The sequence below is a fragment of the Hyla sarda genome, chromosome 3, assembly GCF_029499605.1.
Source record: "Hyla sarda isolate aHylSar1 chromosome 3, aHylSar1.hap1, whole genome shotgun sequence".
Lineage (NCBI taxonomy): Eukaryota > Metazoa > Chordata > Amphibia > Anura > Hylidae > Hyla > Hyla sarda.
The window spans coordinates 129,871,990-129,898,705 of record NC_079191.1 but is presented as its reverse complement, the minus strand read 5'-3'; the positions used below and the strand labels follow the sequence as shown (position 1 = coordinate 129,898,705).

The 26,716-nt window shown below is 43.4% G+C and overlaps 1 protein-coding gene across 7 annotated transcripts in view; it reads left to right on the top strand.

Annotated features, from left to right (window-relative positions):
• VEPH1 (ventricular zone expressed PH domain containing 1) overlaps nt 1-26,716 on the top strand; it is a 560,486-nt gene that overhangs the window by 36,402 nt on the left and 497,368 nt on the right. For 6 of the 7 annotated variants that reach the window (XM_056565020.1, XM_056565022.1, XM_056565023.1 and 3 more), the window contains 2 exons: nt 8,487-8,706; nt 20,376-20,591. In XM_056565020.1, the coding sequence (XP_056420995.1) occupies nt 8,569-8,706; nt 20,376-20,591 (354 nt within the window). In that variant the 5' untranslated portion in view covers nt 8,487-8,568. Of the gene's footprint in view, nt 1-8,311; nt 8,404-8,486; nt 8,707-20,375; nt 20,592-26,716 lie in introns of those variants that run through there. The other variant, XM_056565021.1, reaches the window with a different exon arrangement.

Below are 26,716 nucleotides of genomic sequence, written 5' to 3'. Positions count from 1 at the left end.
AATAGATACCGTATTTATCGGCGTATAACACGCACTTTTTATGCTAAAATTTTTAGCCTAAAGTCTACCTGCGTGTTATACGCCGATAAGCCGCTGCAGTTCAATGATTTAAAGTGGGCGCTTTAAATCAATGAACTGCAGCGGTTTTGCAGGTGCAGAGACCTGCCGTTGCTGCCGGCTTCTCTGCCCCTGCCTGTCCTTGGGTCTAGAGCCCTGCTGCCGGCCCTTCTCTCCCCCTGGGTATCGGTGCCGCTGCCCGTTCTCTCCCCCTGGCTATCGGCGCCGCTTCCCCATTGCCGGCGCCGATAGCCAGGGGGAGAGAAGGGGCAGCGGCACCGATACCCAGGGGGAGAGAAGGGCCGGCAGCAGGGCTCTAGACCCCAGGACAGGCAGGGGCGCTGGCAATGGGGCAGCGGCGCCAACAGACAGGGGGAGAGAAGGGGCAGCAGCACCCATTACCGGCGCCGCTGCCCCGTTGCCTCCCCCATCCTGGTTGTATAATTACCTGTTGCCGGGGTTGGGTCCGCGCTGCTTCAGGCCTCCGGTGTGAGTCCCCTGCATAGTTGCTATGCGCTGCAAGACGCAATGACGTCACTTGTCATTGCGCCGCACCGTTTAGTGCATAGCAACGACGCAGGGGATGCACACCGGAGGCCTGAAGCAGCGCGGACCCTACCCCGGCAACAGGTAATTATACAACCGGAGATGGGGGAGGCAACGGGGCAGCGGCACCGGCAATGGGGTGCCGGCACCGATAGTCAGGGGGAGAGAACGGACAGCGGCGCAGATAGCCAGGGGGAGAGAAGGGTCGGCAGCAGGGCTCTAGACCCCAGGAAAGGCAGGGGGAGAGAAGCGAGCAGCGAAGGCGTCTCTCCCCCTGCCTTTCCTGGGGGCTTCTGCGGGGTCAGAAACAGTGTATCGGGGTATACGCATGCACACACACGCACCCTCATTTTACCAAGGATATTTGGGTAAAAAACTTTTTTTACCCAAATATCCTTGGTAAAATGAGGGTGCGTGTTATAGGCCGGTGCGTGGTATACCCCGATAAATATGGTATATGTAACCTTGAGGCCGGAAGAAGCGCATACGGCGCGAACTTGCCGGTGATCGCCTCATTTCTGAGCGCTATGCATCTGTAGCTGTCCGGATCTGCCGGCGTCTCTGAATAGGAGCCTCGAGTCAAGCACTATGCGGTGAGTGCGGAAAGCCTTTTATGATCTTGTCATTACACTCGTATCTATCTATCTATCTATATATATATATATATATATATATATATATATATACACACACACATAAATGCAGGATTCTTCTTTCAAACATTTATAAGTTTTTATTTCTAGTATTAACAAACCCAAATGTTAGACCTAGAGATGTGCGAACTTACAGTAAATTCGATTCGTCACGAACTTCTCGGCTCGGCAGTTGATGACTTATCCTCCGTAAATTAGTTCAGCCTTCAGGTGCTCCGGTGGGCTGGAAAAGGTGGATACAGTCCTAGGAGATTCTTTCCTAGGACTGTATCCACCTTTTCCAGCCCACCGGAGCACCTGAAGGCTGAACTAATTTATGCAGGAAAAGTTATCAACTGCCGAGCCGAGAAGTTCGTGACGAATCCAATTTACTGTAAGTTCGCTCATCTTTAGTTAGACCCAGTGAATGGAGGGCTTTATAACCATGCACAATTTTTACTATTAACTATCATAGGCAGTTATTAATGCCCCTTCTTGCCATTCACTATTGGGATATATAAAAAATTCCCACAAGCTTTACTAAGTGACATATGTATATATATATATATATATATATATATATATATATATATACATACACACCCTTTGGCTCATTATTTGCTCACTGTACATCTGGCAGATCTTGCACATAACAGTTGTGTGGATTACCTGCAGTTTAATCCTGAACTCCAAAGGGCATATATAATGTTTAAAAAATCAGATCTGTGCCCCCCTCGACATGTTTCGCCATGCCTAATGGCTTTGTCCAACTCATGAATTGCCCACTACCTCTGGACAAAGCCACCGGGTGTGGCGAAACATGTCGACGGAGGGGAAAGATCTGATTTTTAAAACATTGTATATGCCCTTTGGAGTTCAGGATTAAATTGCAGTTAATCCACACAGCTGTCATGTGCAAAATCTGCCAGATATACAGTGAGCAAATAATGAGCCAAAGGATATATATATATATATATATATATATATATATATATATATATGTTATTTTAATTGTGTGAGCTTGACCCCTTAAGGACGCAGCTCATTTTCACCTTAAGGACCCAGCCCTTTTTTGCAAATTGACCACTGTCACTTTAAGCATTAATAACTCTGGGATGCTTTTACTTTTCATTCTGAATTTGAGACAGTTTTTTCGTGATATATTCTACTTTATATTAGTGGTAAAAATTCGAGATAGTTTTTTCGTGACATATTCTACTTTATGTTAGTGGTAAAATTTTGTCGATACTTGCATAATTTCTTGGTGAAAAATTCCCAAATTTGATGAAAAATGTGAAAATTTTGCATTTTTTTTACTTTGAAACTCTCTGCTTATAAGGAAAATGGACATCCCAAATAAATTATATATTGATTCACATATACAATACGTCTTCCTTATGTTTGCATCATAAAGTTGACATGGTTTTACTTTTGGAAGACATCAGAGGGCTTCAAAGTTCAGCAGCAATTTTCCAATTTTTCACAAAATTTTCAAAATCAGAATTTTTCAGGGACCAGTTCTGTTTTGAAGTGGATTTGAGGGGCCTTCATATTAGAAATACCCCACAAATGACCCCATTATAAAAACTGCACCCCTCAAAGTATTCAAAATGACATTCAGTAAGTGTGTTAACCCTTTAGGTGTTTCACAGGAATAGCAGCAAAGTGAAGGAGAAAATTCAAAATCTTCATTTTTTACACTGTCATGTTCTTGTAGACCCAGGTTTTGAATTTTTACAAGGGGTAAAAGGAGAGAAATCACCCTAAAATGTGTAACCCAATTTCTCTCGAATATGGAAATATCTCATATGTGTATGTGAAGTGCTCTGTGGGTGCACTAGAGGGCTCAGAATGGAAGGAGCGACAATGGGATTTTGGAGAGTGAGTTTTTCTGAAATGGCTTTTGGGGGGCATGTCACATTTAGGAAGCCCCTATGGTGCCAGAATAGCAAGAAAACCCCCACATGGCATACTATTTTGGAAACTATACCCCTCAGGGAAGGTAACAAGGGGTCCAGTGAACCTTAACACCCCACAGGTGTTTGATTACTTTTCATTAAAGTTGGATGTGTAAGTGAATTTTTTTTCACTAAAATTCAGATTCCCCCCCCCCAAATAGGAGAAAATGCCCCCCAAAATTTGTAACCACATTTCTTCATAGTGTGGAAATATATCCCATGTGTGGACGTCAAGTGCACTGCGGGCGTACTACAGTGCTCAGAAAAGAAGGAGTCACATTTGGCTTTTGGAAAGCAAATTTTGCTGAAATGGTTTTTGGGGGCATGTCACATTTAGGAAGCCCCAGAACAGCAAAAAAACAAAAAACAAAAAAAAAAAAACACATGGCATACTATTTTGGAAACTGCACGCCTCAAGGAATGTAACAAGGGGTGCAGTGAGCCTTAACACTCCACAGGTGTTTGACAACTTTTAGTTAAAGTTGTATGTGTAAATTAATTTACATTTTTTTTTTCACTAAAATGCTGGTTTCCCCCCAAATTTTACATTTTTACAAGGGGTAATAGGAGAAAATGCCCCACAAAAATTGTAACCCCATTTCTTCTGAGTATGGAACTACCCCATGTGTGAATGTCAAGTGCTCTGCTGGCGCACTACAATGCTCAGACGAGAAGGAGCGCCATTGAGCTTTTGGAGAGAGAATTTGGTTGGAATAGAAGTCGGGAGCCTTGTGCATTTACAAAGCCCCCCGTGGTGCCACTGGTGTTTCACAGATCTTTGGAACAGGGCTGTGAAATGAAAAATTACTTTTTTCATTTTCACGGACCACTGTTCCAAAAATCTGTCAGACACCTGTGGGGCGTAAATGCTCACTGTACCCCTTATTACATTCCATGAGGGGTGTAGTTTCCAATGTGGGGTCACATGTGGGTGGGGGTGCATTGTTCTGGCACTATGAGGGCTTTGTAAACACACATGGCCTTCAATTTCAGACAAATTTTCTATTTAACCCCTTAAGGACGCAGGACGTAAATGTACGTCCTGGTGCGGTGGTACTTAACGCACCAGGACGTACATTTACGTCCTAAGCATAACCGCGGGCATCGGAGCGATGCCCGTGTCATGCGCGGCTGATCCCGGCTGCTGATCGCAGCCAGGGACCCGCCGGCAATGGCCGATCTCGCGGGCGTCTGCCATTAACCCCTCAGGTGCCGGGATCAATACAGATCCCGGCATCTGCGGCAGTGCGCGATTTGAATGAATGATCGGATCGCCCGCAGCGCTGCTGTGGGGATCCGATCATTCATAACGCCGCACGGAGGTCCCCTCTGCTTCCTCCGTGCGGCTCCCGGCGTCTCCTGCTCTGGTCTGTGATCGAGCAGACCAGAGCAGAAGATCACTGAAAACACTGATCTGTTCTATGTCCTATACATAGAACAGATCAGTATTAGCAATCATGGTATTGCTATGAATAGTCCCCTATGGGGACTATTCAAGTGTAAAAAAAAATGTAAAAAAATGTAAAAGTAAAAGTAAAAAAAAAGGGAAAAATCCCCTCCCCCAATAAAAAAGTTAAACGTCCGTTTTTTCCTATTTTACCCCCAAAAAGCGTAATTTTTTTTTAATAGACATATTTGGTATCGCCGCGTGCGTAAATGTCCGAACTATTAAAATAAAATGTTAATGATCCCGTACGGTTAACGGCGTGAACGAAAAAAAAAAAAAAGTCCAAAATTCCTACTTTTTTAATACATTTTATTTAAAAAAAAATTTATAAAAAATGTATTAAAAGTTTTTTATATGCAAATGTGGTATCAAAAAAAGTAGAGATCATGGCGCAAAAAATTAGCCCCCATACCGCCGCTTATACGGAAAAATAAAAAAGTTATAGGTCATCAAAATAAAGGGATTATAAACGTACTAATTTGGTTAAAAAGTTTGTGATTTTTTTTAAGCGCAACAATAATATAAAAGTATGTAATAATGGGTATCATTTTAATCGTATTGACCCTCAGAATAGAGAACACACGTAATTTTTACCATAAATTGTACGGCGTGAAAACGAAACCTTCCAAAATTAGCAAAATTGCGTTTTTCGTTTTAATTTCCCCACAAAAATAGTGTTTTTTGGTTGCGCCATACATTTTATGATATAATGAGTTATGTCATTACAAAGGACAACTGGTCGCACAAAAAACAAGCCCTCATACTAGTCTGTGGATGAAAATATAAAAGAGTTATGATTTTTAGAAGGCGAGGAGGAAAAAATGAAAACGTAAAAATTTAATTGTCTGAGTCCTTAAGGCCAAAATGGGCTGAGTCCTTAAGGGGTTAAAATCCCAATGGCGCTCCTTCTCTCCTGAGCATTGTAGTTCGCCCGCAGAGCACTTTTCATCCACATATGGGGTATGTTCTTATGGGGTTACAAATTTTGTGGGGCTTTTTTTCTATTTTCCCTCATGAAAATGAAACATGTAGGGTAACACCAGCATTTTAGTAAAAACATATTTTTTTCTCATTTTCCCATCCGACTTTAACGAAAATTCGTAAAACACCTGTGGGGTGTTAGGGCTCACTATACACCTTGTTACGTTCCGTGAGGGGTGTAGTTTCCAAAATGGGGTCACATGTGGGTATATTTTTTTCTTGCCTTTAAGTCAGAAGCGCTGTAAAATCAGCCACCCCTGTTCAAATCACCAATTTCGGCCTCAAATGTACTCTCACTCCTGAGCCTTGTTATGCATCTGCAGAGCATTTTACACCCACATATGGGGTATTTCTGTACTCAGGAGAAATTTTGTTACAAATTTTGGGGGTCTTTTTTTCCTTTTACCTCTTGTGAAAATAAAAAGTAGGGGGCAACACCAGCATGTTAGTGTAAAATTTTTTTACACTAATCGGCTGATGTAGACCCCAACTTTTCCTTTTCATAAGGGGTAAAAGGAGAAAAAGCCCCCCAGAATTTGTAACTCAATTTCTCCCGAGTCCGGAAATACCCCATATGTGGCCCTAAACTGTTTCCTTGAAATACGACAGGGCTCCAAAGTGAGAGAGCACGATGCCCATTTGAGGACTTAAATAGGGATTGCATAGGGGTGGACATAGGGGTATTCTACGCCAGGGTGCCTCCAGCTGTTGCTAAACTCCCAGCATGCCTGGACAGTCAGTGGCTGTCCGGAAATGCTGGAACTTGTTGTTTTGCAACAGCTGGAGGCTCCGTTTTGGAAACACTGCCGTACAATTTGTTTTTTTATTTTTATTGGGGGGACAGTGTAAGGGGTGTATATGTAGTGTTTTACCCTTTATTTTGTGTTAGTGTAGTGTAGTGTTTTAAGGGTACATTCAAACAGGCGCGGGGTTACTGTGAGTTTCCCGCTAGGAGTTTGCGCCGCGGCAGAAAATTCGCTGCAGCTTAGACTTGAAGCAGGAAACACACTGTAAACCCGCCAGTGTGAATGTACCCTCCAGCTGTTGCAAAATTACAACTCCCAGCATGTACTGACAGACCGTGCATGCTGGGAGTTGTACTTTTGCAACAGCTGGAGGCACACTGGTTGGAAAACCTTCACTTAGGTTCTGTTACCTGACTCAGTATCTTCCAACCAGTGTGCCTCCAGCTGTTGCAAAATATGTAGATGTAGTTATGCAACAGCTGGAGGTACGCAACTACAACTCCCAGCATGCCGAGACAGCTGTTTACTGTTTGGACATGCTGGAATTTGTAGTTTTGCAACATCTGGAGGGCTACAGTTTAGAGACCACTGCACAGTGATCTCCAACCTGTGGCCCTCCAGATGTTGCAAAACTACAAATCCCAGCATGCCCAGACAGAAAACTGCTGTGTGGGCATGCTGAGAGTTGTAGATTTGCAAGATCTGGAGGGCCACAATTTAGAGACCACTGCACAGTGATCTCCAAACTGTAACCCTCTAAATCTTGCAAAACTACAAATCCCATCATGCCCAAATGGCTGTCTGGGCATGGTGGGAGTTGTAGTTTTGCAACATCTGGAGGGCTACAGTTTAGAAACCACTGTTTCCAAACTTTAGCCCCCAAGATGTTGCTAGGCAACTACTCACCAACTTCCGTAGTCTTCACCAGGGAGCCGCATGTCATTGCTGCCCACCGTCGTCACCGCCGATCAGATAAGGGACCTCCACCACTGCCGGTCATGCTACAGTTCCCCCGTTCTGCCCGGATTACCGTCGGTGGGCAGAACGAACATCCATACGACCCGGAAACCACAAAAATTGCCGGTCTGAATTGACCAGCGATTGCCGACATGGTCGGGTCTCAGGACCCCCAGGGGCATATGCACGGGATGCCTACTGATAGATATCAGCATTTAACCCAGTCTGGTCCCCGACGGGCTAGTGGCGGGGACCGGAATTCCCACGGGCGTACCCATATGTCCTACGTCCTTAAGGAATCAGGATGCAGGAAGTATGCATACGCCCTGCGTCCTGAAGAGGTGGAGGTCACTATTTTCAGTTTATGTCACTTAGTAAAGCTTATGGGAATTTTTTTATATATCCCAATAGTGAATGGCAAGAAGGGGCATTATTAACTGCTTATGGTAGTTAATAGTAAAAATTGTGCATATTTCCAGTATTAAAGCACAACTCCAATGTTGTTCTGGTAGTAGGATGCATGTTTAAATCTCCTGGCAAGTTCATAGCCCATAATTTGTTCGCTGCCAAAGTGATGAGGATGCAAATCTATGAGACTTATGGCAAATCTGTATACTGCTCACTTTAGCAATGGGCAAATCTCTCGATATGAAGTTGTAGGACAGGGTGGTACCTCCTGTGTTTTAGGAAAATTGCACAGAATCATAGTATTTGTAAAAATTTACTTTAGTTCATTATTACCCAATGTCATTTCATGTGATAAAAACGAGACATATCACCTGTTGGCACTTTAAGGTAACACATGATAATTTTTCCACTGGAAATATTGAAGTAGTTGAAAAGGTTACTAATTAACAGAACTAAAACAGCTAAAACTTTCTCCTACAACTAAACTACTAGGAAAATACTCTTCAGAATTAAACATTAAACCTCTTTCAATATAATACGTAAAGCAGAACATACTCAACCATAGCAAAAATGTTAGCGCTGGAAGGAAATATTGAGTTGCTCAGTATTGTTATACTAATAATGCAATGAACAGCATGACAAAGTACAGTCTAACATACAAGGAGGATTCAGTAAGGCCCCATTCACATGACTGTATTGTGGATATGTATGTGTTTAATGTTACTAATTGTATCATTTTATGTCTTTGTTACAGTACACAGAAGAAAGGGGGAATATGTTTAATATGCATTTGTAAATGGATGGATGTAGGCCTGTCTATGGAGTAAGAAACAGCCATGCACCATCTGTTCCAGCTGGTTTTGGAACAGAAAGATCTATCTAGAGCTGGGGATTTATTCTCCTTAGATAATTTTGAAATTGAAGGAAGCCTGTCAGAAGCTCTGAATAAAATAAAGCTAATATCGACTTCTCCGGTGAGTACGGTATTTATACAGCATTTATCATCAGAACATGACTTTTTGTTTCACCCCTTGTTGCAGATTGTTGTACAGATGAGCCTTAAAGGGGTACTCCAGTGGAAAAAAAAAAATCAAATCAACTAGCCAGAAAGTTAACCAGATTTGTAAATTACTTCTATTAAAAAATCTTAATCCTTCCAGTACTAGTTAGCTGCTGCATGCTACAGAGGAAGTTGAGTTCTTCTTTTCTGCCTGACCACAGTGCTCTCTGCTGACACCTCTGTCCATGTCACGAACTGTCCAGAGGAGGAGAGGTTTTCTATGGGGATTTGCTCCTACTCTGGACAGTTACTGACTCGGACAGAGGTGTCAGCAGAGGGCATTGTGGTCAGACTGAAAAGGAATTCAAAAAGAAAAGAACTTCTTCTGGAGCATACAGCAGCTGATAAGTACTGGAAGGACTAAGATTGTTAAATAGAAGTCATTTACAAATCAGTTTAACTTTCTGGCACTAGTTGATTTAAAAAAATAAAATTAAAAAAATTCCACTGGAGTACTCCTTTGACAGACTTTACAGTGAGCTTAGGCTGCTTTCACACTATGAGGTTCTCTCGTTAATACACGTACGTTTGAAAGATAATTATCAACACACGTTAAACAACCCCATTCAAGTCAATGTTTTTTTTTCGTTTACCTGTTTACCTAACGTACCTTAGTTGTGATGGGACAAATAACGTGACATGCACTTATTTTTCGCACGTCACAAGAAACGGGTAAATTAACGTACGTTATTTTTAACATTGAAGTCTATGGCCGATGTACGTTAGTAAAAACACCTGTTAATGCCCGTTATTATAACGGACATTATTTTTTACTGAGCATGCTCAGAAGAGGTGACATCAGTAGACTCCTGCAGTGGTGAGGGACTACTACTACTCTCATCATGGAACAGACTTGCTTCCATGCTGGGAGTAGTAATTCCCCACTGCAGGAGTCTGCCGGTGGCTGGGGAGGTTACATTAGTGTTTGTACTACTACTACCCCCATCATGGGGGTTGTAGTACAGGGGCTGAAGGATTGATCGCACCGGGTCTCACTTCTGACACCCAATGTGATCAGAAGTTATTAAGCAGGGAAGTGGGCGGCATGGTCCGCAACCCTGCGATCACAATGTATTTTTTACTTTCATTTTTAAATTCCCCGCGGGGAGCACTGAATGGCCGGCGCTGAGGAGCCAATCAGGGCTCCCTGCGGGATTTTTAAAATGCACAATGTGAGGGGACATATGTATATAAAAGTGTTGTGGGGGGGAGGAGGGGGGGGGCATAGAGCGCTATATATCTAGCCCCCCAGCACATTTATAATATACCCCCGCCAGCGCATTAATAAAAATATGACCCCCGCCAGCGCATTAATAGAAATATGGCCCCCACCAGCGCATTTATAAGTATATATCTATACCCCCTGCCAGCGCATAATGTGACCCCGCCAGCGCATTTATGAGTATATATCTATACCCCCTGCCAGCGCATAATGTGACCCCACCAGCTCATTTATGAGTATATATCTATACCCCCGCCAGTGCATAATGTGACCCTGCCAGCGCATTTATGAGTATATATCTATACCCCCCACCAGTGCATAATGTGACCCCGCCGGCGAATTTGTCCTAATTTTCTATTGCAGCGCTATAGGTGACAAGTGTATCTATCAGATCGCATCCAGCAGCCGCCGGCCAGATGCTGCTGACAGATATACTATTCATTAATATGCGGCATATGCATATGTATATAGAAGCGCTGTGGGGGGCAGATAATGCTATATGTCTGCCTCCCCCAGCACATCTATATACATATGCAGCCGCTGGCGCTATGAATGAATAGTATATCTATCAGGATCATCTGGCCGGCGGCTGCTGGATGCGATATGATAGATACACTTGTCACCTATAGCGCTGCAATAGAAAATTAGGACAAATGCGCCGGTGGTGTCACATTATGCGCTGGCGGGGGGTATAGATATATACTCATAAATGTGCTGGCGGGGTCATATTATGTGCTGGCGGGGGTATAGATTTATACTCATAAATGCGCTGGTGGGATCACATTATGCACTGGCGGGGGGTATAGATATATACCCATAAAAGCGCTGGCGGGGTAACATTATGTTCTGGCGGGGGTATAGATATATACTTATACATGCGCTGGAGAGGGTATATATATATACTTATAAATGCGCTGGCGGGGTATAGATATATACTTATACATGCGCTGGAGAGGGTATAGATATATACTTATAAATGCGCTGGCGGGGTATAGATATATACTTATAAATGCGCTAGCGGGGGTATAGATGTATACTTATAAATGTGCTGGCGGGGGTCATATTTTTATTAATGCGCTGGGGGGCTAGATATATAGCGCTCTATGCCCCCTCCCCCTTCACAACACTTTTAATATACATATGTACCCTCACATTGTCCATTTTAAAAACCTCGTGGGGATCCCTGAATGGCTCCTCAGTATCAGCCATTCAGGGCTCCCCGCCGGGAATTAAAAAATGAAAGTAAAAAATGCATTGTGCACATCAGAGGGTTGCGGACCATGCCGCCTGCTCCCCTGCTTAATAACTTCTGATCGGATTGGGTGTCAGAAGTGAGACCCGATGCGATCAATCCCTCAGCCCCTGTACTACTACCCCCATCATGGAACAGACTCTGTTCCATGATGGGGGTAGTAGTACAAACACTAATGTAACCTTCCCAGCCACCAGCAGACTACCGCAGCCGGGGAACTACTACTCCCATCATGGAAACAAGTCTGTTCCATGATGGGAGTAGTAGTAGTCCTGGCTGTGGGAGTCTGTAGGCAGGTGTTAAAACGTCCGTACATAACGGATGTTATAACGGGTGTTTGTTAGCATCTGTTAATTCACACGTTATTAACCTGTTAAGGACCCATGACGTATGCGTACGTCATGAGTCCGCTCCCGATCTATAACACGGGGCCACGGCGTGGCCCGCATCATAGCGGGTCGGGCCCGGCCTCTAACAACGTCCGGGACCCGTTGCTAATAGCGCGCGGCATTGATCGCGGTGCCGCACACTATTAACCCTTTAGACGCGGCGTTCAAAGTTGAATGCCGCGTCTAAAGTGAAAGTGAAACCATGCCGGTTAGCTCAGGGAGCTGTTTGGGATTGCCGCGGCGAAATCGCGGCATCCCGAACAGCTTAAAAGACAGCCGGAGGATCCCTACCTGCCTCCTTGCTGTCCGATCGCCGAATGACTGCTCAGTGCCTGAAATCCAGGCATGAGCAGTCATGCGGCAGAATCATCGATCACTGGTTTCTTATGAGAAACCAGTGATCAATGATAAAGATCAGTGTGTGCAGTGTTATAGGTCCCTATGGGAGCTATTACACTGCAAAAAAAAAGTGAATAAAGATCATTTAACACCTCCCCTATTAAAAGTTTGAATCACCCCCCTTTTACCATAAAAAGACACAGTGTAAATAAAAATAAACATATATGGTATCGCCGTATATGTCCAAATTATAAAAATATATTGTTAATGAGACCGCACGGTCAATGGCGTACGTGGAAAAAATCAATAAGTCCTATCAATGCAAAAATGGTACCGCTAAAAACTTCAGATCACAGCGCAAAAAATGAGCCCTCATACCGCCCCATACGCGGAGAAATAAAAAAGTTATAGGGGTCAGAAGATGACAATTTTAAACGCATTAATTTTCCTGCATGTAGTTATGATTTTTTCCAGAAGTACGACATAATCAAACCTATATAAGTAGGGTATTATTTTAATCATATGGACCTACAGAATAATGATAAGGTGTCATTTTTACGGAAAAATTTACTACGTAGAAACGGAAGCCCCCAAAATTTACAAAACAGTGTTTTTTTTTTTCAATTTTGTCTCACAATGATTTTTTTTCCATTTTGCCATAGATTTTTGGGTAAAATGACTGATGTCATTACAAAGTAGAATTGGTGGCGCAAAAAATAAGCCATCATATGGATTTTTAGGTGCAAAATTGAATGAGTTATGATTTTTTAAAGGCAAGGAGGAAAAAACGAAAATGCAAAAACGGAAAAACCCCGGGTCCTACATAATAACGAACGTTTATTAACGTATTAACGGGTGAACTACATAGTGTGAAAGCAGCCTTAGAAGCCAAGCTTGATTCATAGATATTAGATGCTGGTTGCTATCAGCTGCCAGCACTCACTGTCAATGACCAACATCAGTGACTTCTCTAAGCTTGGTCATTTAACCCTTTAATCCCTTAATTAAGGACCCAGCCCATTTTCACCATAAAGGGGTACTCCGGTGAAAACCTTTTTTCTTTTAAATCAACTGGTGGCAGAAAGTTAAACATATTTGTAAATTACTTCTATTAAAAAATCTTAATCCTTCCTGTACTTATTAGCTGCTGAATACTACAGAGGAATTTCTTTTCTTTTTGGAATGCTCTCTGATGACATCAGGAGCACAGTTCTCTCTGCTGATGTTATTATAATAATAATGCTTAGCGGGATTTGAACCCAAGTCCCCAGCACTGCAAGGCAGTAGCGCTAACCACTGAGCCACCATGCTGCCCTTAGCATACATATGCTATGCTTGGTTACTAAAATGGACAGAGATGTCAGCAGAGAGCACTGTGCTCGTGATGTCATCAGTGTTCCCAAAAGAAAGGGATTTCCTCTGTAGCATTCAGCAGCTAATAAGTACTGGAAGGATTAAGATTTTTTAATAGAAGTAATTTACAAATATGTTTAACTTTCTGCCACCAGTTGATTTAAAAGAAAAATGGTTTTCACCGGAGTACCCCTTTAAGGACCCAAGCATTTTTTGCACATCTGACCCCTATCACTTTAAGCATTAATAACTCTTGGATGCTTTTACTTATGAATTTGATTTCGAGGTTGTTTTTTCGTGACATATTCTATTTTAACATAGTGGTACATTTTTGCCAATACTTGCATCAGGTCACATGTGGGGGGGGGGGGGGGGGCAATGTTTTGGCACCATGGGGGCTTTGTAAGCGCAAATAGCCTTCAATTCCAGACACATTCTCTCTCCAAAAGCCCAATGGCGCTCCTTCTCTTCTGAGCATTGTAGTTTGCCAGCAGAGCACTTTACGTCCACATATGGGATATTTATATACTCAGAAGAAATGGTGTTACAAATTTTTGGGGGCTTTTTTCCTATTACCCCTTGTGAAAATGAAAAATTTGAGATAACAGCATTATAGTGAAAAAATGCAAATTTTTCATTTTCATGTCCTACTTTAACGAAAATTCCTCAAACACCTGTGGGGTGTTAAGGCTCACTATACCCCTTGTTACATTCCTTGAGGCGTGTAGTTTCCAAAATGGGGTCACGTGGGTATTTATTTTTTTGCGTTTATGTCAGAACCACTGTAAAATCAGCCACCCCTGTGCAAATCACCAATTTAGGCCTCAATTGAACATAGTGCGCTCTCACTCCTGAGCCTTGTTGTGTGCCCGCAGAGCATTTTACACCCACATATGGGATATTTACGTACTCAGAAGAAATTGCTTTACAAATTTTGGAGGTCTTTTTTTTCCTCCAGCTGTTGCTAAACTCCCAGCATGCCTGGACAGTCAGTGGCTGTCCGGAAATGCTGGGAGTTGTTGTTTTGCAACAGCTGGAGGCTCCGTTTTGGAAACACTGCCATACAAAATGTTTTTCATTTTTATTGGGGGAGACAGTTTAAGGGGGTGTATATGTAGTGTTTTACTCTTTATTATGTGTTAGTGTAGTGTAGTGTTTTTAGGGTACATTCTCACTGGCGGGGGTTTACAGTGAGTTTTCCTCCAGGCGTTTAAGCTGTGGCAGAAAATTTTCCACAGCTCAAACATGAAGCAGGAAACTCACTGTTAACCCGCCTGTGTGACTGTACCCTGTATATTCACGGGAGGGGGGGCAAACCTCCAGCTGTTGCAAAACTACAACTCCCAGCATGCACTGACAGACCGTGCATGCTGGGAGTTGTACTTTTGCAACAGCTGGAGGCACACTGGTTGGAAAACCTTCAGTTAGGTTCTGTTACCTAACTCAGTATTTTCCAACCAGTGTGCTTCCAGCTGTTGCAAAACTACAACTCCCAGCATGTACTAATCGCTGAAGAGCATGCTGGAAGATGTAGTTATGCAACAACTGGAGGTACACAACTACAACTCCCAGCATGCAGAGACAGCCATTTGCTGTTCGTGCATGGTGGAATTTGTAGTTTTGTGAGATTTAGAGGGCCACAGTTTAGAAACCAACGCACAGTAATCTCCAAACTGTGGCCCTCCAGATTTTGCTAAACTACAAATCCCAGCATGCACTGACAGACCGTGCATGCTGGGAGTTGCACTTTTGCAACAGCTGGAGGCACACTGGTTGGAGAACCTTCAGTTAGGTTCTGTTACCTAACTCAGTATTTTCCAACCAGTGTGCTTCCAGCAGTTGCAAAACTATAACTCCCAGCATGTACTGAATGCCGAAGGGCATGCTGGGAGATGTAGTTATGCAACAGCTGGAGGTACGCAACTATAACTCCCAGCATGGCGAGACAGTCATTTGCTGTTTGTACATGTTGGGTTTTGTAGATTTGCAAGATTTAGAGGGCCATGATTTAGAAACCACCACACAGTGATCTCCAACTGTGGCCCTCCCGATGTGGCAAAACTACAAATACCAGCATGCCCAGACAGCAAACTGTTGTGTGGGCATGCTGGGAGTTTGAGTTTTGCAAGATCTAGAGGGCCACAGTTTAGAGACCACTGCACAGTGATCTCCAAACTGTAGCCCTCCAGCTGTTGCAAAAATACAAATCCCAACATGCCCAAACAGCTGTTTGGGCATGCTGGGAGTTTTAGTTTTGCAACATCTGAAGGGCTACAGTTTAGAGACCACTGTATAATGGTCTCCAAACTGTAGCCCTCCAGATGTTGTTAGGCAACTCACTGGTTTCCATAGTCTGCACCAAGGAGCCAGCCGCATGTCATTGCCGCACGTGATTTCCGCCCGCCGCCACCGCCGATGGTAAGTGACTTCCGCTGCCGGTCACCATTGGTTCCCCCATTCTGCCCAGACTACTGTGGGTGGGCAGAATAGGGGAACCGAACTTTAACCCCCCTGCCCCCGATCTGCTATTGGTCAGTCGCTTCTGACACCCCTGCCACCTCACTCCTATCGCTTCAGGGGGATTGTGGGTGTCTGTGACCCCTGTCCCCTGCTATTGGTCGGTCGCTTCTGGCACCCCTGCCACCTCACTCCTATCGCTTCAGGGAGATTGTGGGTGTCTGTGACCCCTGTCCCCTGCTATTGGTCGGTCGCTTCTGGCACCCCTGCCACCTCACTCCTATCACTTCAGGGGGATTGTGGGTGTCTGTGACACCCCCAATCCCCCTTATTTTCCTGGTCACTGGAGACTCGTATGACCCGAATCGCCGCAGATTGCCGGTCTGAATTGGCGATGTTCTGGGATGCCTGCTGAATTATTTCAGCAGGCATCTCGGTCCAGTCCCCGACCGTCTAGCAGCGGGGACCGAAATTTCCACAGGTGTACCCATACGCCCTCAGTCCTTAAGGACTTTAAAACGGGGACGAATTGATACGCCCACCTTCCTTAAGTGGTTAATAACTCTGGGATGCTTTATCTTATGAATTTGATTCCGAGATTGTTTTTTCGTGACATATTCTACTTTATGTTAGTGATAAATTTTCCTCGATACTTGCATAATTTCTTGGTGAAAAATTCCAAAATTTCATGAAAAATTTGAAGCTCTCTGCTTGTAAGGAAAATGGACATACCAAATAAATGATATATTGATTAACATATACAATATGTCTACTTTATATCTGTATCATAAAGTTGACATGTTTTTACTTTTTGAAGACATCAGAGGGCTTCAACGTTTAGCAGCAGTTTTCCAATTTTTCACAAAAATGTCAAAATCTGAATTTTTTAGGGACCAGTTCAGTTTTGAAGTTAATTTGAGGGTCTTTATGTCCGAGATACCCCATAGTGGACCTCATTATGAAAACTGCACCCCTGAAAGTATTAAAAATTACATTCAGAAAGTTTGTAACCCTTTAAGTGTTTCACAGGAATAGCAGCAAGGTGGAGGAGGAAATTTAAGTTCTTTTTTACACTAACATGTTCTTGTAGACCCATTTTTTTAATTTTTTTTTACAAGGGGTAAAAGGAGAAAAAGGCCAATAGAATGTGTAACCTAATTTCTCTCGAGTAAGGAAATATCTCATATGTGAACGTAAAGTGCTCTGTGGATGCACTAGAGGGCTCAGAAGGCAAGGAACGACATTGGGCTTTTGGAGAGCATGTCCCATTTAGGAAGCCCCCATGGTGCCAGAACAGCACAAAAAAAAAACACATGGCACACTATTTGGGAAACCACACCCCTCAAGGAACGTAACAAGGGGTACAGTAAACCTTAACACCCCACAGATTATTAACAAATTTTCACTAAAATTGGATATGAAAATTAAACATTTTTTTTTTCATGAAAATGCTGGTGTCGTCCCAAATTTTTCATTTTTACAAGGGGTAATAGGAAAAGAAGCCCCCCAAAATTTATAACCCTATTTCTCTCGAGTAAGAAAATACCTCATATGTGGATGTAAAGTGCTCTGTGGGTGCACTAGAGGGCTCAGAAGTGAAGGAGCGACATTGAGCTTTTGGAGAGCGAATTTTACTGAAATGGTTTTTGCGGGCATGTCGCATTTAGGAAGTTGGATGTGATAATGAAAATTTTTATTTTTTTTACTGAAATGCTGGTGTTACCCCAAATTTTTCATTTTCACAATGTATAATAGGAGAAAATTTCCTCCAAAATTTGTAACCCCATTTCTTCTAAGTATGGAAATACCCCATATGTGGATGTTAAAGGGGTACTCCGGTGCTTAGACATCTTATCCCCTATACAAAGGATAGGGGATAAGATGCCTGATCGAGGGAGTCCTGCCGCTGGGGACCCCCGTGATCTTGCACGCAGCAGCCCGTTTGCAATCAGTCCCCGGAGCGAGCACGCTCCGGGGACTGATTGCAAACGGGCTGCTGCGTGCAAGATCACGGGGGTCCCCAGCGGCAGGACTCCCTCGATCAGGCATCTCTCCCTGATTACCGGCGACTACAGGGCAGCGTGTGACGTCACGCCCCCGCCCCGTGTGATGTCACGCTCCGCCCCTCAATGCAAGCCTATGGGAGGGGGCGTGATAGCTGTGGGAAACTCCCTATTAATCCCCGCCCGTGTACATGTACCCTGTACAGACCGTTCATGCTGGGAATTGTAGTTTTGCCACAGCTGGAGGCACATTGGTCGGAAGACACTGAGTTAGGTTACAGACTAATTCAGTGTTTTCCCACCAGTGCCTCCATCTGTTGCAATACTACAACTCCCAGCATGGCTGACTGTCTAGGCATGTTGAGTTGTAGTTTTACAACATCTGGAGGACCACAGTTTGGAGACCACTGCACAGTTGTCTCCAAACTGTGGCCCTCCAGATGTTGTAAAACTACAACTCCCAGCATGCACTGACAGCCAAGCTGAGAGTTGTAGTTATGCAACAGCTGCAAGAGGCACAGTTTGGAACCCTGTGTAGTGGTCTCTAAACTGTATCCCCCCAGATGTTGCAATACTACAACACCCAGCAAGCCCAGACTATCCAGGCATGCTAAGAGTTGTAGTTTGGCAACATCTGAAGTCGTAGATGTTGCAGAACTACAATGCCCGGCAGACCTGACTGTCTGGGCATGCTGAGAAGTGTAGTTTTGTAACATCTGGAGGGACATAGTTTGGAAACCACTGCACCTCCAGGTGTTGCAAAACTACAACTACCAGCATGCCCAGACTGTCCAGGCATGCTGGGAGTTGAAGGGCCAGATGTTACAGAACTAAAAACCCCAGCATTCCTTTAGCTGTTTGGGAATGCTGAGAGTAGTAGTTTTGCAACATCTGGAGTACCAGAATTGCAATATCTGGAGTACCACAGTTGGTACCAACTGTTGACCTTCAGATGGTGCAAAACTACAACTCCGAGCATGCCCAGCCAACCAAAGGCTTTGCTGGGAGTTGTAGTTTTGATAACTTTTACAAGGCCCCAGTGAAGATCACTCACCAACAATCTTCACTGCCGCCTGCCTTCTCCGCCGCCGCGTCGCAACCGCCGGTCACAGACGCAGCAGCCCCTGGTCATTGCAGCAGCCCCATTAAGCCAGCGTGACAGGCCCAGCAGCCCCAGGCACACTTAACCCCCCTCCCCATCAGACTCGTTCAACTTTAACCCTCCCGCCCCCCTCCTGCCATTGGTCGGTCACTCCTGACCGACCAATGGCAGGGGATAGGTGGAGGTAGCACCCCTGCCACCTCTCTCCTATCCTTCATGGTGATTGGGCTGTCACACCGGTCAGAGTTGAGTCTCAGGACCCCCTAGGCGATGTTCCAGGATGGCTTCTGATAGATAAGTGACAGGAATTCCCACAGGTGTACAAATATCCCCTTGGTCCTTAAGTACTAGGGAGCAAGGGCATACCTGTATGCCCTTCGTCCCCAACAGGTTAAAAGTTAAGGAGGAAAAAAACGAAAGTGCAAAAACAGAAAAACGCTTGGTCCTTAAGGGTTTAAGTGGTTAAATGTCATGATTAATAGCGTTGATCGGCATTGCTGCAATGTGATTGCAGGGTCCCGAATGTAAGCTATGCTAGCATTGGTTAGTACAAGTAATCTAATGATTGATTATTGAAGTCCACTAGAGAAACGTAAAAAGTGTAAATAAATTAAAAAATATAAAAAAAAATACTCCCCTAATACAAATTTAAATCACCCCCTTTTCCAATTTTTCAAACACCTACAGGCACATTGGTTGGGAAACACTATTAAATAGCAACGAACAGGTTTCTATATACAAAACTTTTCTTTTGTGACAGCTGAGGAAAATTCTACAGGTAACTGTATTCACTGTAGATGTAAAGGAAATATCAATATGCAGACATATTTGCTTTGAAGGTGTTTACAATTGTATCCTGCACCTTTTGTATACAAAGCCAAAACACTGCAGCAGAACTAAGTCTGTCATTTCACTCATGTGAGCTATTTTTTGATCCATCTTGGTTTGAGATTATTCAGTTTGCCACAGATAACACATCCTAATTCCTAATCTATTACGCTAAATAAAACTGCAGTTTGGTCATGGAGTATTTCTCTTTTTCTACCACTAGAGGTCAACATTGAAACATGATTTGTGTATAATACAACTTTGTACACTAATGGTCTGTACTAGTTGTGTAGTTAAGAAACCATTACGTAGGAGACTGCTGCACCCTGTGAAAATGCAGCGCAGAAATTCTGTAGTGTGAACATATCCTTAGGATAAAATTTTTGAAGCATTTCAGTATTTTTTCTTTTTTTTAAACTACATTTTCCTCAGGCACCAACCTGACACTGGATGCCATGTAGTTGAGGCATGTTAAAATATAACAGAATGCACCAGAAGATTAAATTGCATTCTTACACACTTATGTTCAGGACACAACACATTGGTGGTATACATAGAGAGAAATGAGTCTATTTTATTTGTTTATCTTACTTGTAAATATGTATTAATAAACATTCTCACATTTCATATGAATACAGGATTACCAAAGTAATGACAACGATCAAGCAGTTATAGAGATTTGTATCACGCGTATTACAACAGCGATTAGAGAGACAGATTCCATTGAGAAGCATGGGAAAGCTCTGGTGTCACTGTGGGAGTCATGTCTGGAGCATAATCTAAAGCCAGCCACGAAAGATGAAGATACTCCTCATGCAAAGATTGCATCGGACATAATGAGCTGCATACTACAAGTGAGAGTCTTTCTATGATATTTCCACAGATAGTTTCTAGAACTTTGTTATTTCGTCTGGTTATTTTGTCGGGGACATTTATCATCGTTGCTTTGGTAAATTAGTTCTATAGGCATTTTTTTCTTGCTTTTGGTTTTGCTTATGTGTGACACATTTATTATACTATCACAGGGGGTTGATAAATTTATATATATATATATATATATATATATACATATATATATATATATATATATCTATTTATATGAAAATTTGCATGTTTAAAATTGTCCTCTTCTGACCCCTCTTACTTTTCTATTTTTCCGTATACGGGGATGTGTGAGGGCTAATTTTTTCATCACGGGAGTTGTAGTTTAGAAACAGCAACACTAACTAAATTACAACTTAAATCTTTCCCAGACAGTCAAAGGCTGTCTGGAAATGATGGGGGTTGTAGTTTAGCAACAGCTGGAGGCTCCCTGTTTGGAAATGCCTGTTTATAGTTTCCCCTAAGGGAGGGCACCATAAATGTACTAAACAATTTTCCGTGATTTTTTTTTTTTTATAATTTCAGGTTCGTGTATGCAGAGGACTTCTTCAGAATCGGTAGACTACATCGATGACCAGCGCTTTTTATATTAATAAAATAGTTAACGAATGTTTATTTATTTATTTTTTTTACTTTACAGGCTTAGTAGTGGAAGCTGTCTTATAGACGTCCATATAGAATCCATCACTATGTCGTGGCTTAGCGTTAGCCCCAAAAACAGCTAGCACTAACCCCCAATTTATACCCTGGTACCCACCACCACAGGGGTGCTGGGAAGAGCCGGTACCAACTGGCCCGGCGCTCCTGGGCCTAGGTGGTAACAGGCTGGCGTTATTTAAGCTGGGGAGGCCAGTAACAATGGTCCTCGCCCACCCTGATAACGTCAGGCTGTTGCTGCTTGGTTGGTATATGGCTGAGAATAAAAATATGGAGAACCCCCACACACATTTATCATAAATAATAAAAAAAAAAACGCATAGGGTTCCCCCTATTTTTATTCTCAGCCAAATACCAACCAAGCAGCGACAACCTGACCTTACCAGGTTGGGCGTGGACCATTGTTACTGGCCCACCCCAGCCTTAATAACGCCAGCCTGTTACCACCTAGGCCCAAGAGCACCATTTTTGATGCTCCCGGCCAGTTGGTACCAGCTCTTCCCAGCACCTCTGTGGCGGTGGGTACCAGGGAAATAATTGGGGATTAGCGCTAGCTGTTTTTGTGGCTAACGCTAAACCTGGCTTAGTAAAGGACTCTGTGTATCAGACAGCTTCCACTACTAAGCCTGTAAAGTAAAGTAAAAAAAAACAACACTTTTTAAAAACTTTTATTCCAAAAAAACACTCCCCCGCAAGCCCTCGTTAACCATTTTATAAATTTTATACAAAAAAAGCTGGTCATTGACGTAGTCCACCGATTCTGAAGAAGAACTCTGCATACATGGATCTGAAATGAGAATATAAAAACACGGAAAATTGGTTAGTACATTTATGGTGCCCTCCCTTAGGGAAAATGGCCATAAACCAGAATATCCAAACAGGGAGCCTCCAGCTGTTGCTAAACCACAACTCCCATCATTTCCAGACAGCTTTTGGTTGTCTGGGAAAGATATTACTTGTAATTTAGCTACAGCTGGAGTCTCGCTTATTCTAAACTACAACTCCCATCATCGTAGTTGTAGTTTAGCAACAGCGGGAGGCACCCCTTTCCCAAACTACAACTGCCGTTATGGAAGTTGTAGTTTAGCAACAGCTGGAGGCACTCCATTCCTTAAACTATAACTTCCGTCATGGGAGTTGTAGTTTAGCAACAGCTGGAGGCAATCCATTCCTAAACTACAGTGGGGTCCTCCTGGGTCTTCTGCCATAGCGTTTCATTTAATTTAAATGTCAACGGATAGTTTGCGCTGACACTGATGCTCCCTGAGCCTGCAGGACAGCTTGAATATCTTTGGAACTTGTTTGGGGCTGCTTATCCACCATCCGGACTATCCTGCGTTGACACCTTTCATCAATTTTTCTCTTCAGTCCACGCCCAGGGAGATTAGCTTCAGTGCCATGGGTTGCAAACTTCTTCATAATGTTGCGCACTGTGAACAAAGGCAAATCTAGATCTCTGGAGATGGACCTGTAGCCTTGAGATTGTTGATACAACAATTTTCATTTTCACAGACCACTGTTCCAAAAATCACCTGTGGGGCGTAAATGCTCACTGTACCCCTTATTACATTACATGAGGGGTGTAGTTTCAAAAAATGGGGTCACATGTGGGGGGTCCATTGTTCTGGCACTATGGGGGCTTTGTAAACACACATGGCCTTCACTTCCGGACAAATTTTCTCTTCAAAAGCCCAATGGCGCTCCTTCTCTTCTGAGCATTGTAGTACGCCAGCAGAGCACTTGACATCCACATATGGGGTATGTTCTTACGGGGTTACAAGTTTTGAGGGGCATTTTTCCTATTTTCCCTTGTGAAAATGAAAAATTTAGGGAAACATCAGCATTTTAGTGAAAAAATGTTTTTTTTTCATTTTCCCATCCAACTTTAATGAAAATTCGTCAAACACCTGTGGGGTGTTAAGGCTCACTATACCCCTTGTTACGTGAGGGGTGTAGTTTCCAAAATGAGGTCACATGTGGGTATTTATTTTTTGTGTTTATGTCAGAACCGCTGTAAAATCAGCCACCCCTGTGCAAATCACCAATTTAGGCCTCAAATGTACATAGTGCGCTCTCACTCCTGAGCCTTGTGGTGCGCCCGCAGAGTATTTCCGTACTCAGGAGAAATTGCTTTACAAATTTTGGGGGTCTTTTTTTCCATTTACCGCTTGTGAAAATAAAAAGTATGGGGCAACACCATCATGTTAGTGATGGCTGGTACAGGCCCCAACTTTTCTTTTTCATAAGGTGTAAAAGGAGAAAAAGCCCCCCCAAAAAATTTGTAGTGCAATTTCTCCCGAGTACGGAAATATCCCATATGTGGCCCTAATCTGTTTCCTTTAAATACGACAGGGCTCCGAAGTGAGAGCGCCATGCGCATTTGAGAACTGCATTAGGGATTGCATAGGGGTGGACATGGGGGTATTCTACGGCAGTGATTCCCAATCAGGGTGCCTCCAGCTGTTGATAAACTCCCATCATGCCTGGACAGTCAGTGGCTGTCCGGAAATGCTGGGAGTTGTTGTTTTGCAACAGCTGGAGGCTCCGTTTTGGAAACACTGCTGTACAATACGTTTTTCATTTTTATTGGGGGGACAGTGTAAGGGGGTGTATATGTAGTGTTTTACCCTTTATTATGTGTTAGTGTAATGTAGTGTATTTAGGGTACATTCGCACTGGCGGGTTATGGTGAGTTTCCCACTAGGAGTTTGCGCTGTGGCGAAAAATTTGCCGCAGCTCAAACTTCAGGAAACTTACTGTAAACCCGCCAGTGTGAATGTACCCTGTACAAACCTCCAGCTGTTTCAAAACTTCAACTCCCAGCATGTACTGACAGACCGTGCATGCTGGGAGTTGTACTTTTGCAACAACTGGAAGCACACTGGTTGGAAAACCTTCACTTAGGTTCTGTTACCTAACTCAGTATTTTCCAACCAGTGTGCCTCCAGCAAAACTACAACTCCAAGCATGTACTGAACGCCGAAGGGTATGCTGGGAGATGTAGTTATGCAACAGCTGGAGGTACGCAACTACAACTCCCAGCATGCCAAGACAGCTGTTTGCTGTCTGGGCATGCTGGGATTTGCAGTTTTGCAACATCTGGAGAGCTACAGTTTAGAGACCACTGCACAGTGATCTCCAGACTGTGGCCCTCCAGATGTTGCAAAACTACAAATCCCAGCACGCCCAGACAGCAAACAGCTGTGTGGGCATGCTAGGAGTTGTAGTTTTGCAAGATCTGGAGGGCTACAGTTTAGAGACCACTGTATAGTGGTCTCAAACTGTAGCCCTCCAGCTGTTGCAAAACTACAAATACCAGCATGCCCAAAGAGCTGTCTGGGCATGCTGGGAGTTGTAGTTTTGCAACATCTGGAGAGCTACAGTTTAGAGACCACTGTATAGTGGTCTCAAACTGTAGCCCTCCAGATGTTGCTAGGCAACTCACCCGCTTCCGTAGAATCCAGAGAGCTGCATCGCCGTCCTCTTCTGCTGTTGATCTCCGTCACCGATCGTCGCTCCGCTGCCACGGATGGGTAAGTGGACTTTGGCGCCGGTCCCTGTCGGTTTCCCCGTCCTACCCCGCCCCCGATCTTCTATTGGTCGTCACGTCTATACGACCAATAGCAGGGATAGGAGGGGTGGCACCCCGGCCAGCTCACTCCTATCCCTTCAGGGGGACCAAGGGTGTCTTGGACAACCCCGATACCCCTTATCTTCCGGGTCACCGAGTCACCATAGACCCGTATGACCTGGAATTGTTCAAATCGCAGGTGTGAATTCACCTGTGATTTGCCGCGATTGCCGACATGGGGGGTCTAATGACCCCCCCTGGGCATTTGCACGGGATGCCTGCTGAATGATTTCAGCATGCATCCTGGTCCGATCCCAACCTGGCACGCGGCGGGGACCGGAATTGCCCATGATGTACATGTACGTCATGGGTCCTTAAGACCCAGGGTGTCATGACGTAACGTTACGTCATGGGTCCTTATGAGGTTAAAGGAGCATCATTGCTTGAAACTATCTAATTTTTTCCACAATTTTGAAAGGGTGCCAATAATTTTGTCCAGCCCATTTTTGGAGTTTGGTGTGACATTATGTCCAATTTGCTTTTTTCCTCCCTTTTTTGGTTTAGTTCCAATACACACAAAGGGAATAAACATGTGTATAGCAAAACATGCGTTACTGCAATCCTTTTCTGTGAGAAATACTTAATTTTCTAGAAAAATTTCAGGGGTGCCAACATTTACGGCCATGACTGTATGTCCTAAAAAGGCAAGGGGTTAAATAAATGTTGCTTACGTACACATTTTCCACAACACAAATGAAAGGTGTAAAAAAAATGTTCACCTACACCACCCTTGATAAGTTCCGTCTTATGTACTTTGCATGAAAATATTTGTCCATAATTCACATGACCACATTTAGTGATACCATACAGCATATGAGCACAAACACTGATACTGACAGTCAAGCACAGTGTTGGAGGGGTGATGGTTTGGGCTTTTTTTTCAGCCACAGGACCTAGGCAGTCATTGAGTCAACTATAAATCCCTCTGTGTACTAAAGTATTCTAGAGTGAAATGTGAGGCCACCTAACCTGCAATTAGTGCTTGGCTAAAACTGGATCAGGCAACAAGACAATGATCCCAAGCAGCCTAGCAAATCTACAACAAAATGGATGAAAAAGTAATGTTCAGACCACAATCCAATTGAAATGCTGTGTTGGGTTTTCAAGACAGTTGCTAAAAGTTGGTTGTACAATCTATTACAAGCTATTAATTCATGGAGTGTGTACACATAGCTTTTCCAATTTGACTTTATTTTTGTTAAATAAATGGAATCTGCGGTTTGTAGTTTTCATCGTAGGTTGTATCTACCTAATTTTAAGACCTTCTAATGACCTGTGTTTTGTTTTGTTACGTCCTAATATGTAAAACCATAGAAATAAAAGGAGTATGTCTTTCTTTTTCTCATGACTGTATATACTAATGTATGGTAGTATTATGTCTTATCTATGACAGTACTACTTGGTCTTAGAAATATAAGATGGAGAAGCTCAGGTCACAAATCTCTGGGGCTCACAGGACTTTAGGACTTTCTGTTGTTACTTTATACAACAGTAAAATTCTGCAATCTGTTTTTTTTTTTTTTTTTTTTTTTGGGGTGGGGGGAGGCAGAATGTTGCAAACTAATCCCTGTAGTTTATATTGCTCCATACTAATATTATGTTTCCACTGCTGACCTGTGACTCAATATATTTAATAAAATGATAATTCCACCAACAAAAACATCTTCCATTGTGGACTTTTCAAGTCCCCTTGAGAAGGGTCTTATTAAAAGAGGGTCTGGGTCAATGATCTCTCTTAGCTGTGCACTCGGCTAAATGATAGCATGATATATTCCACATATTAAAACAAGACACAGGCATCGCTCCGTA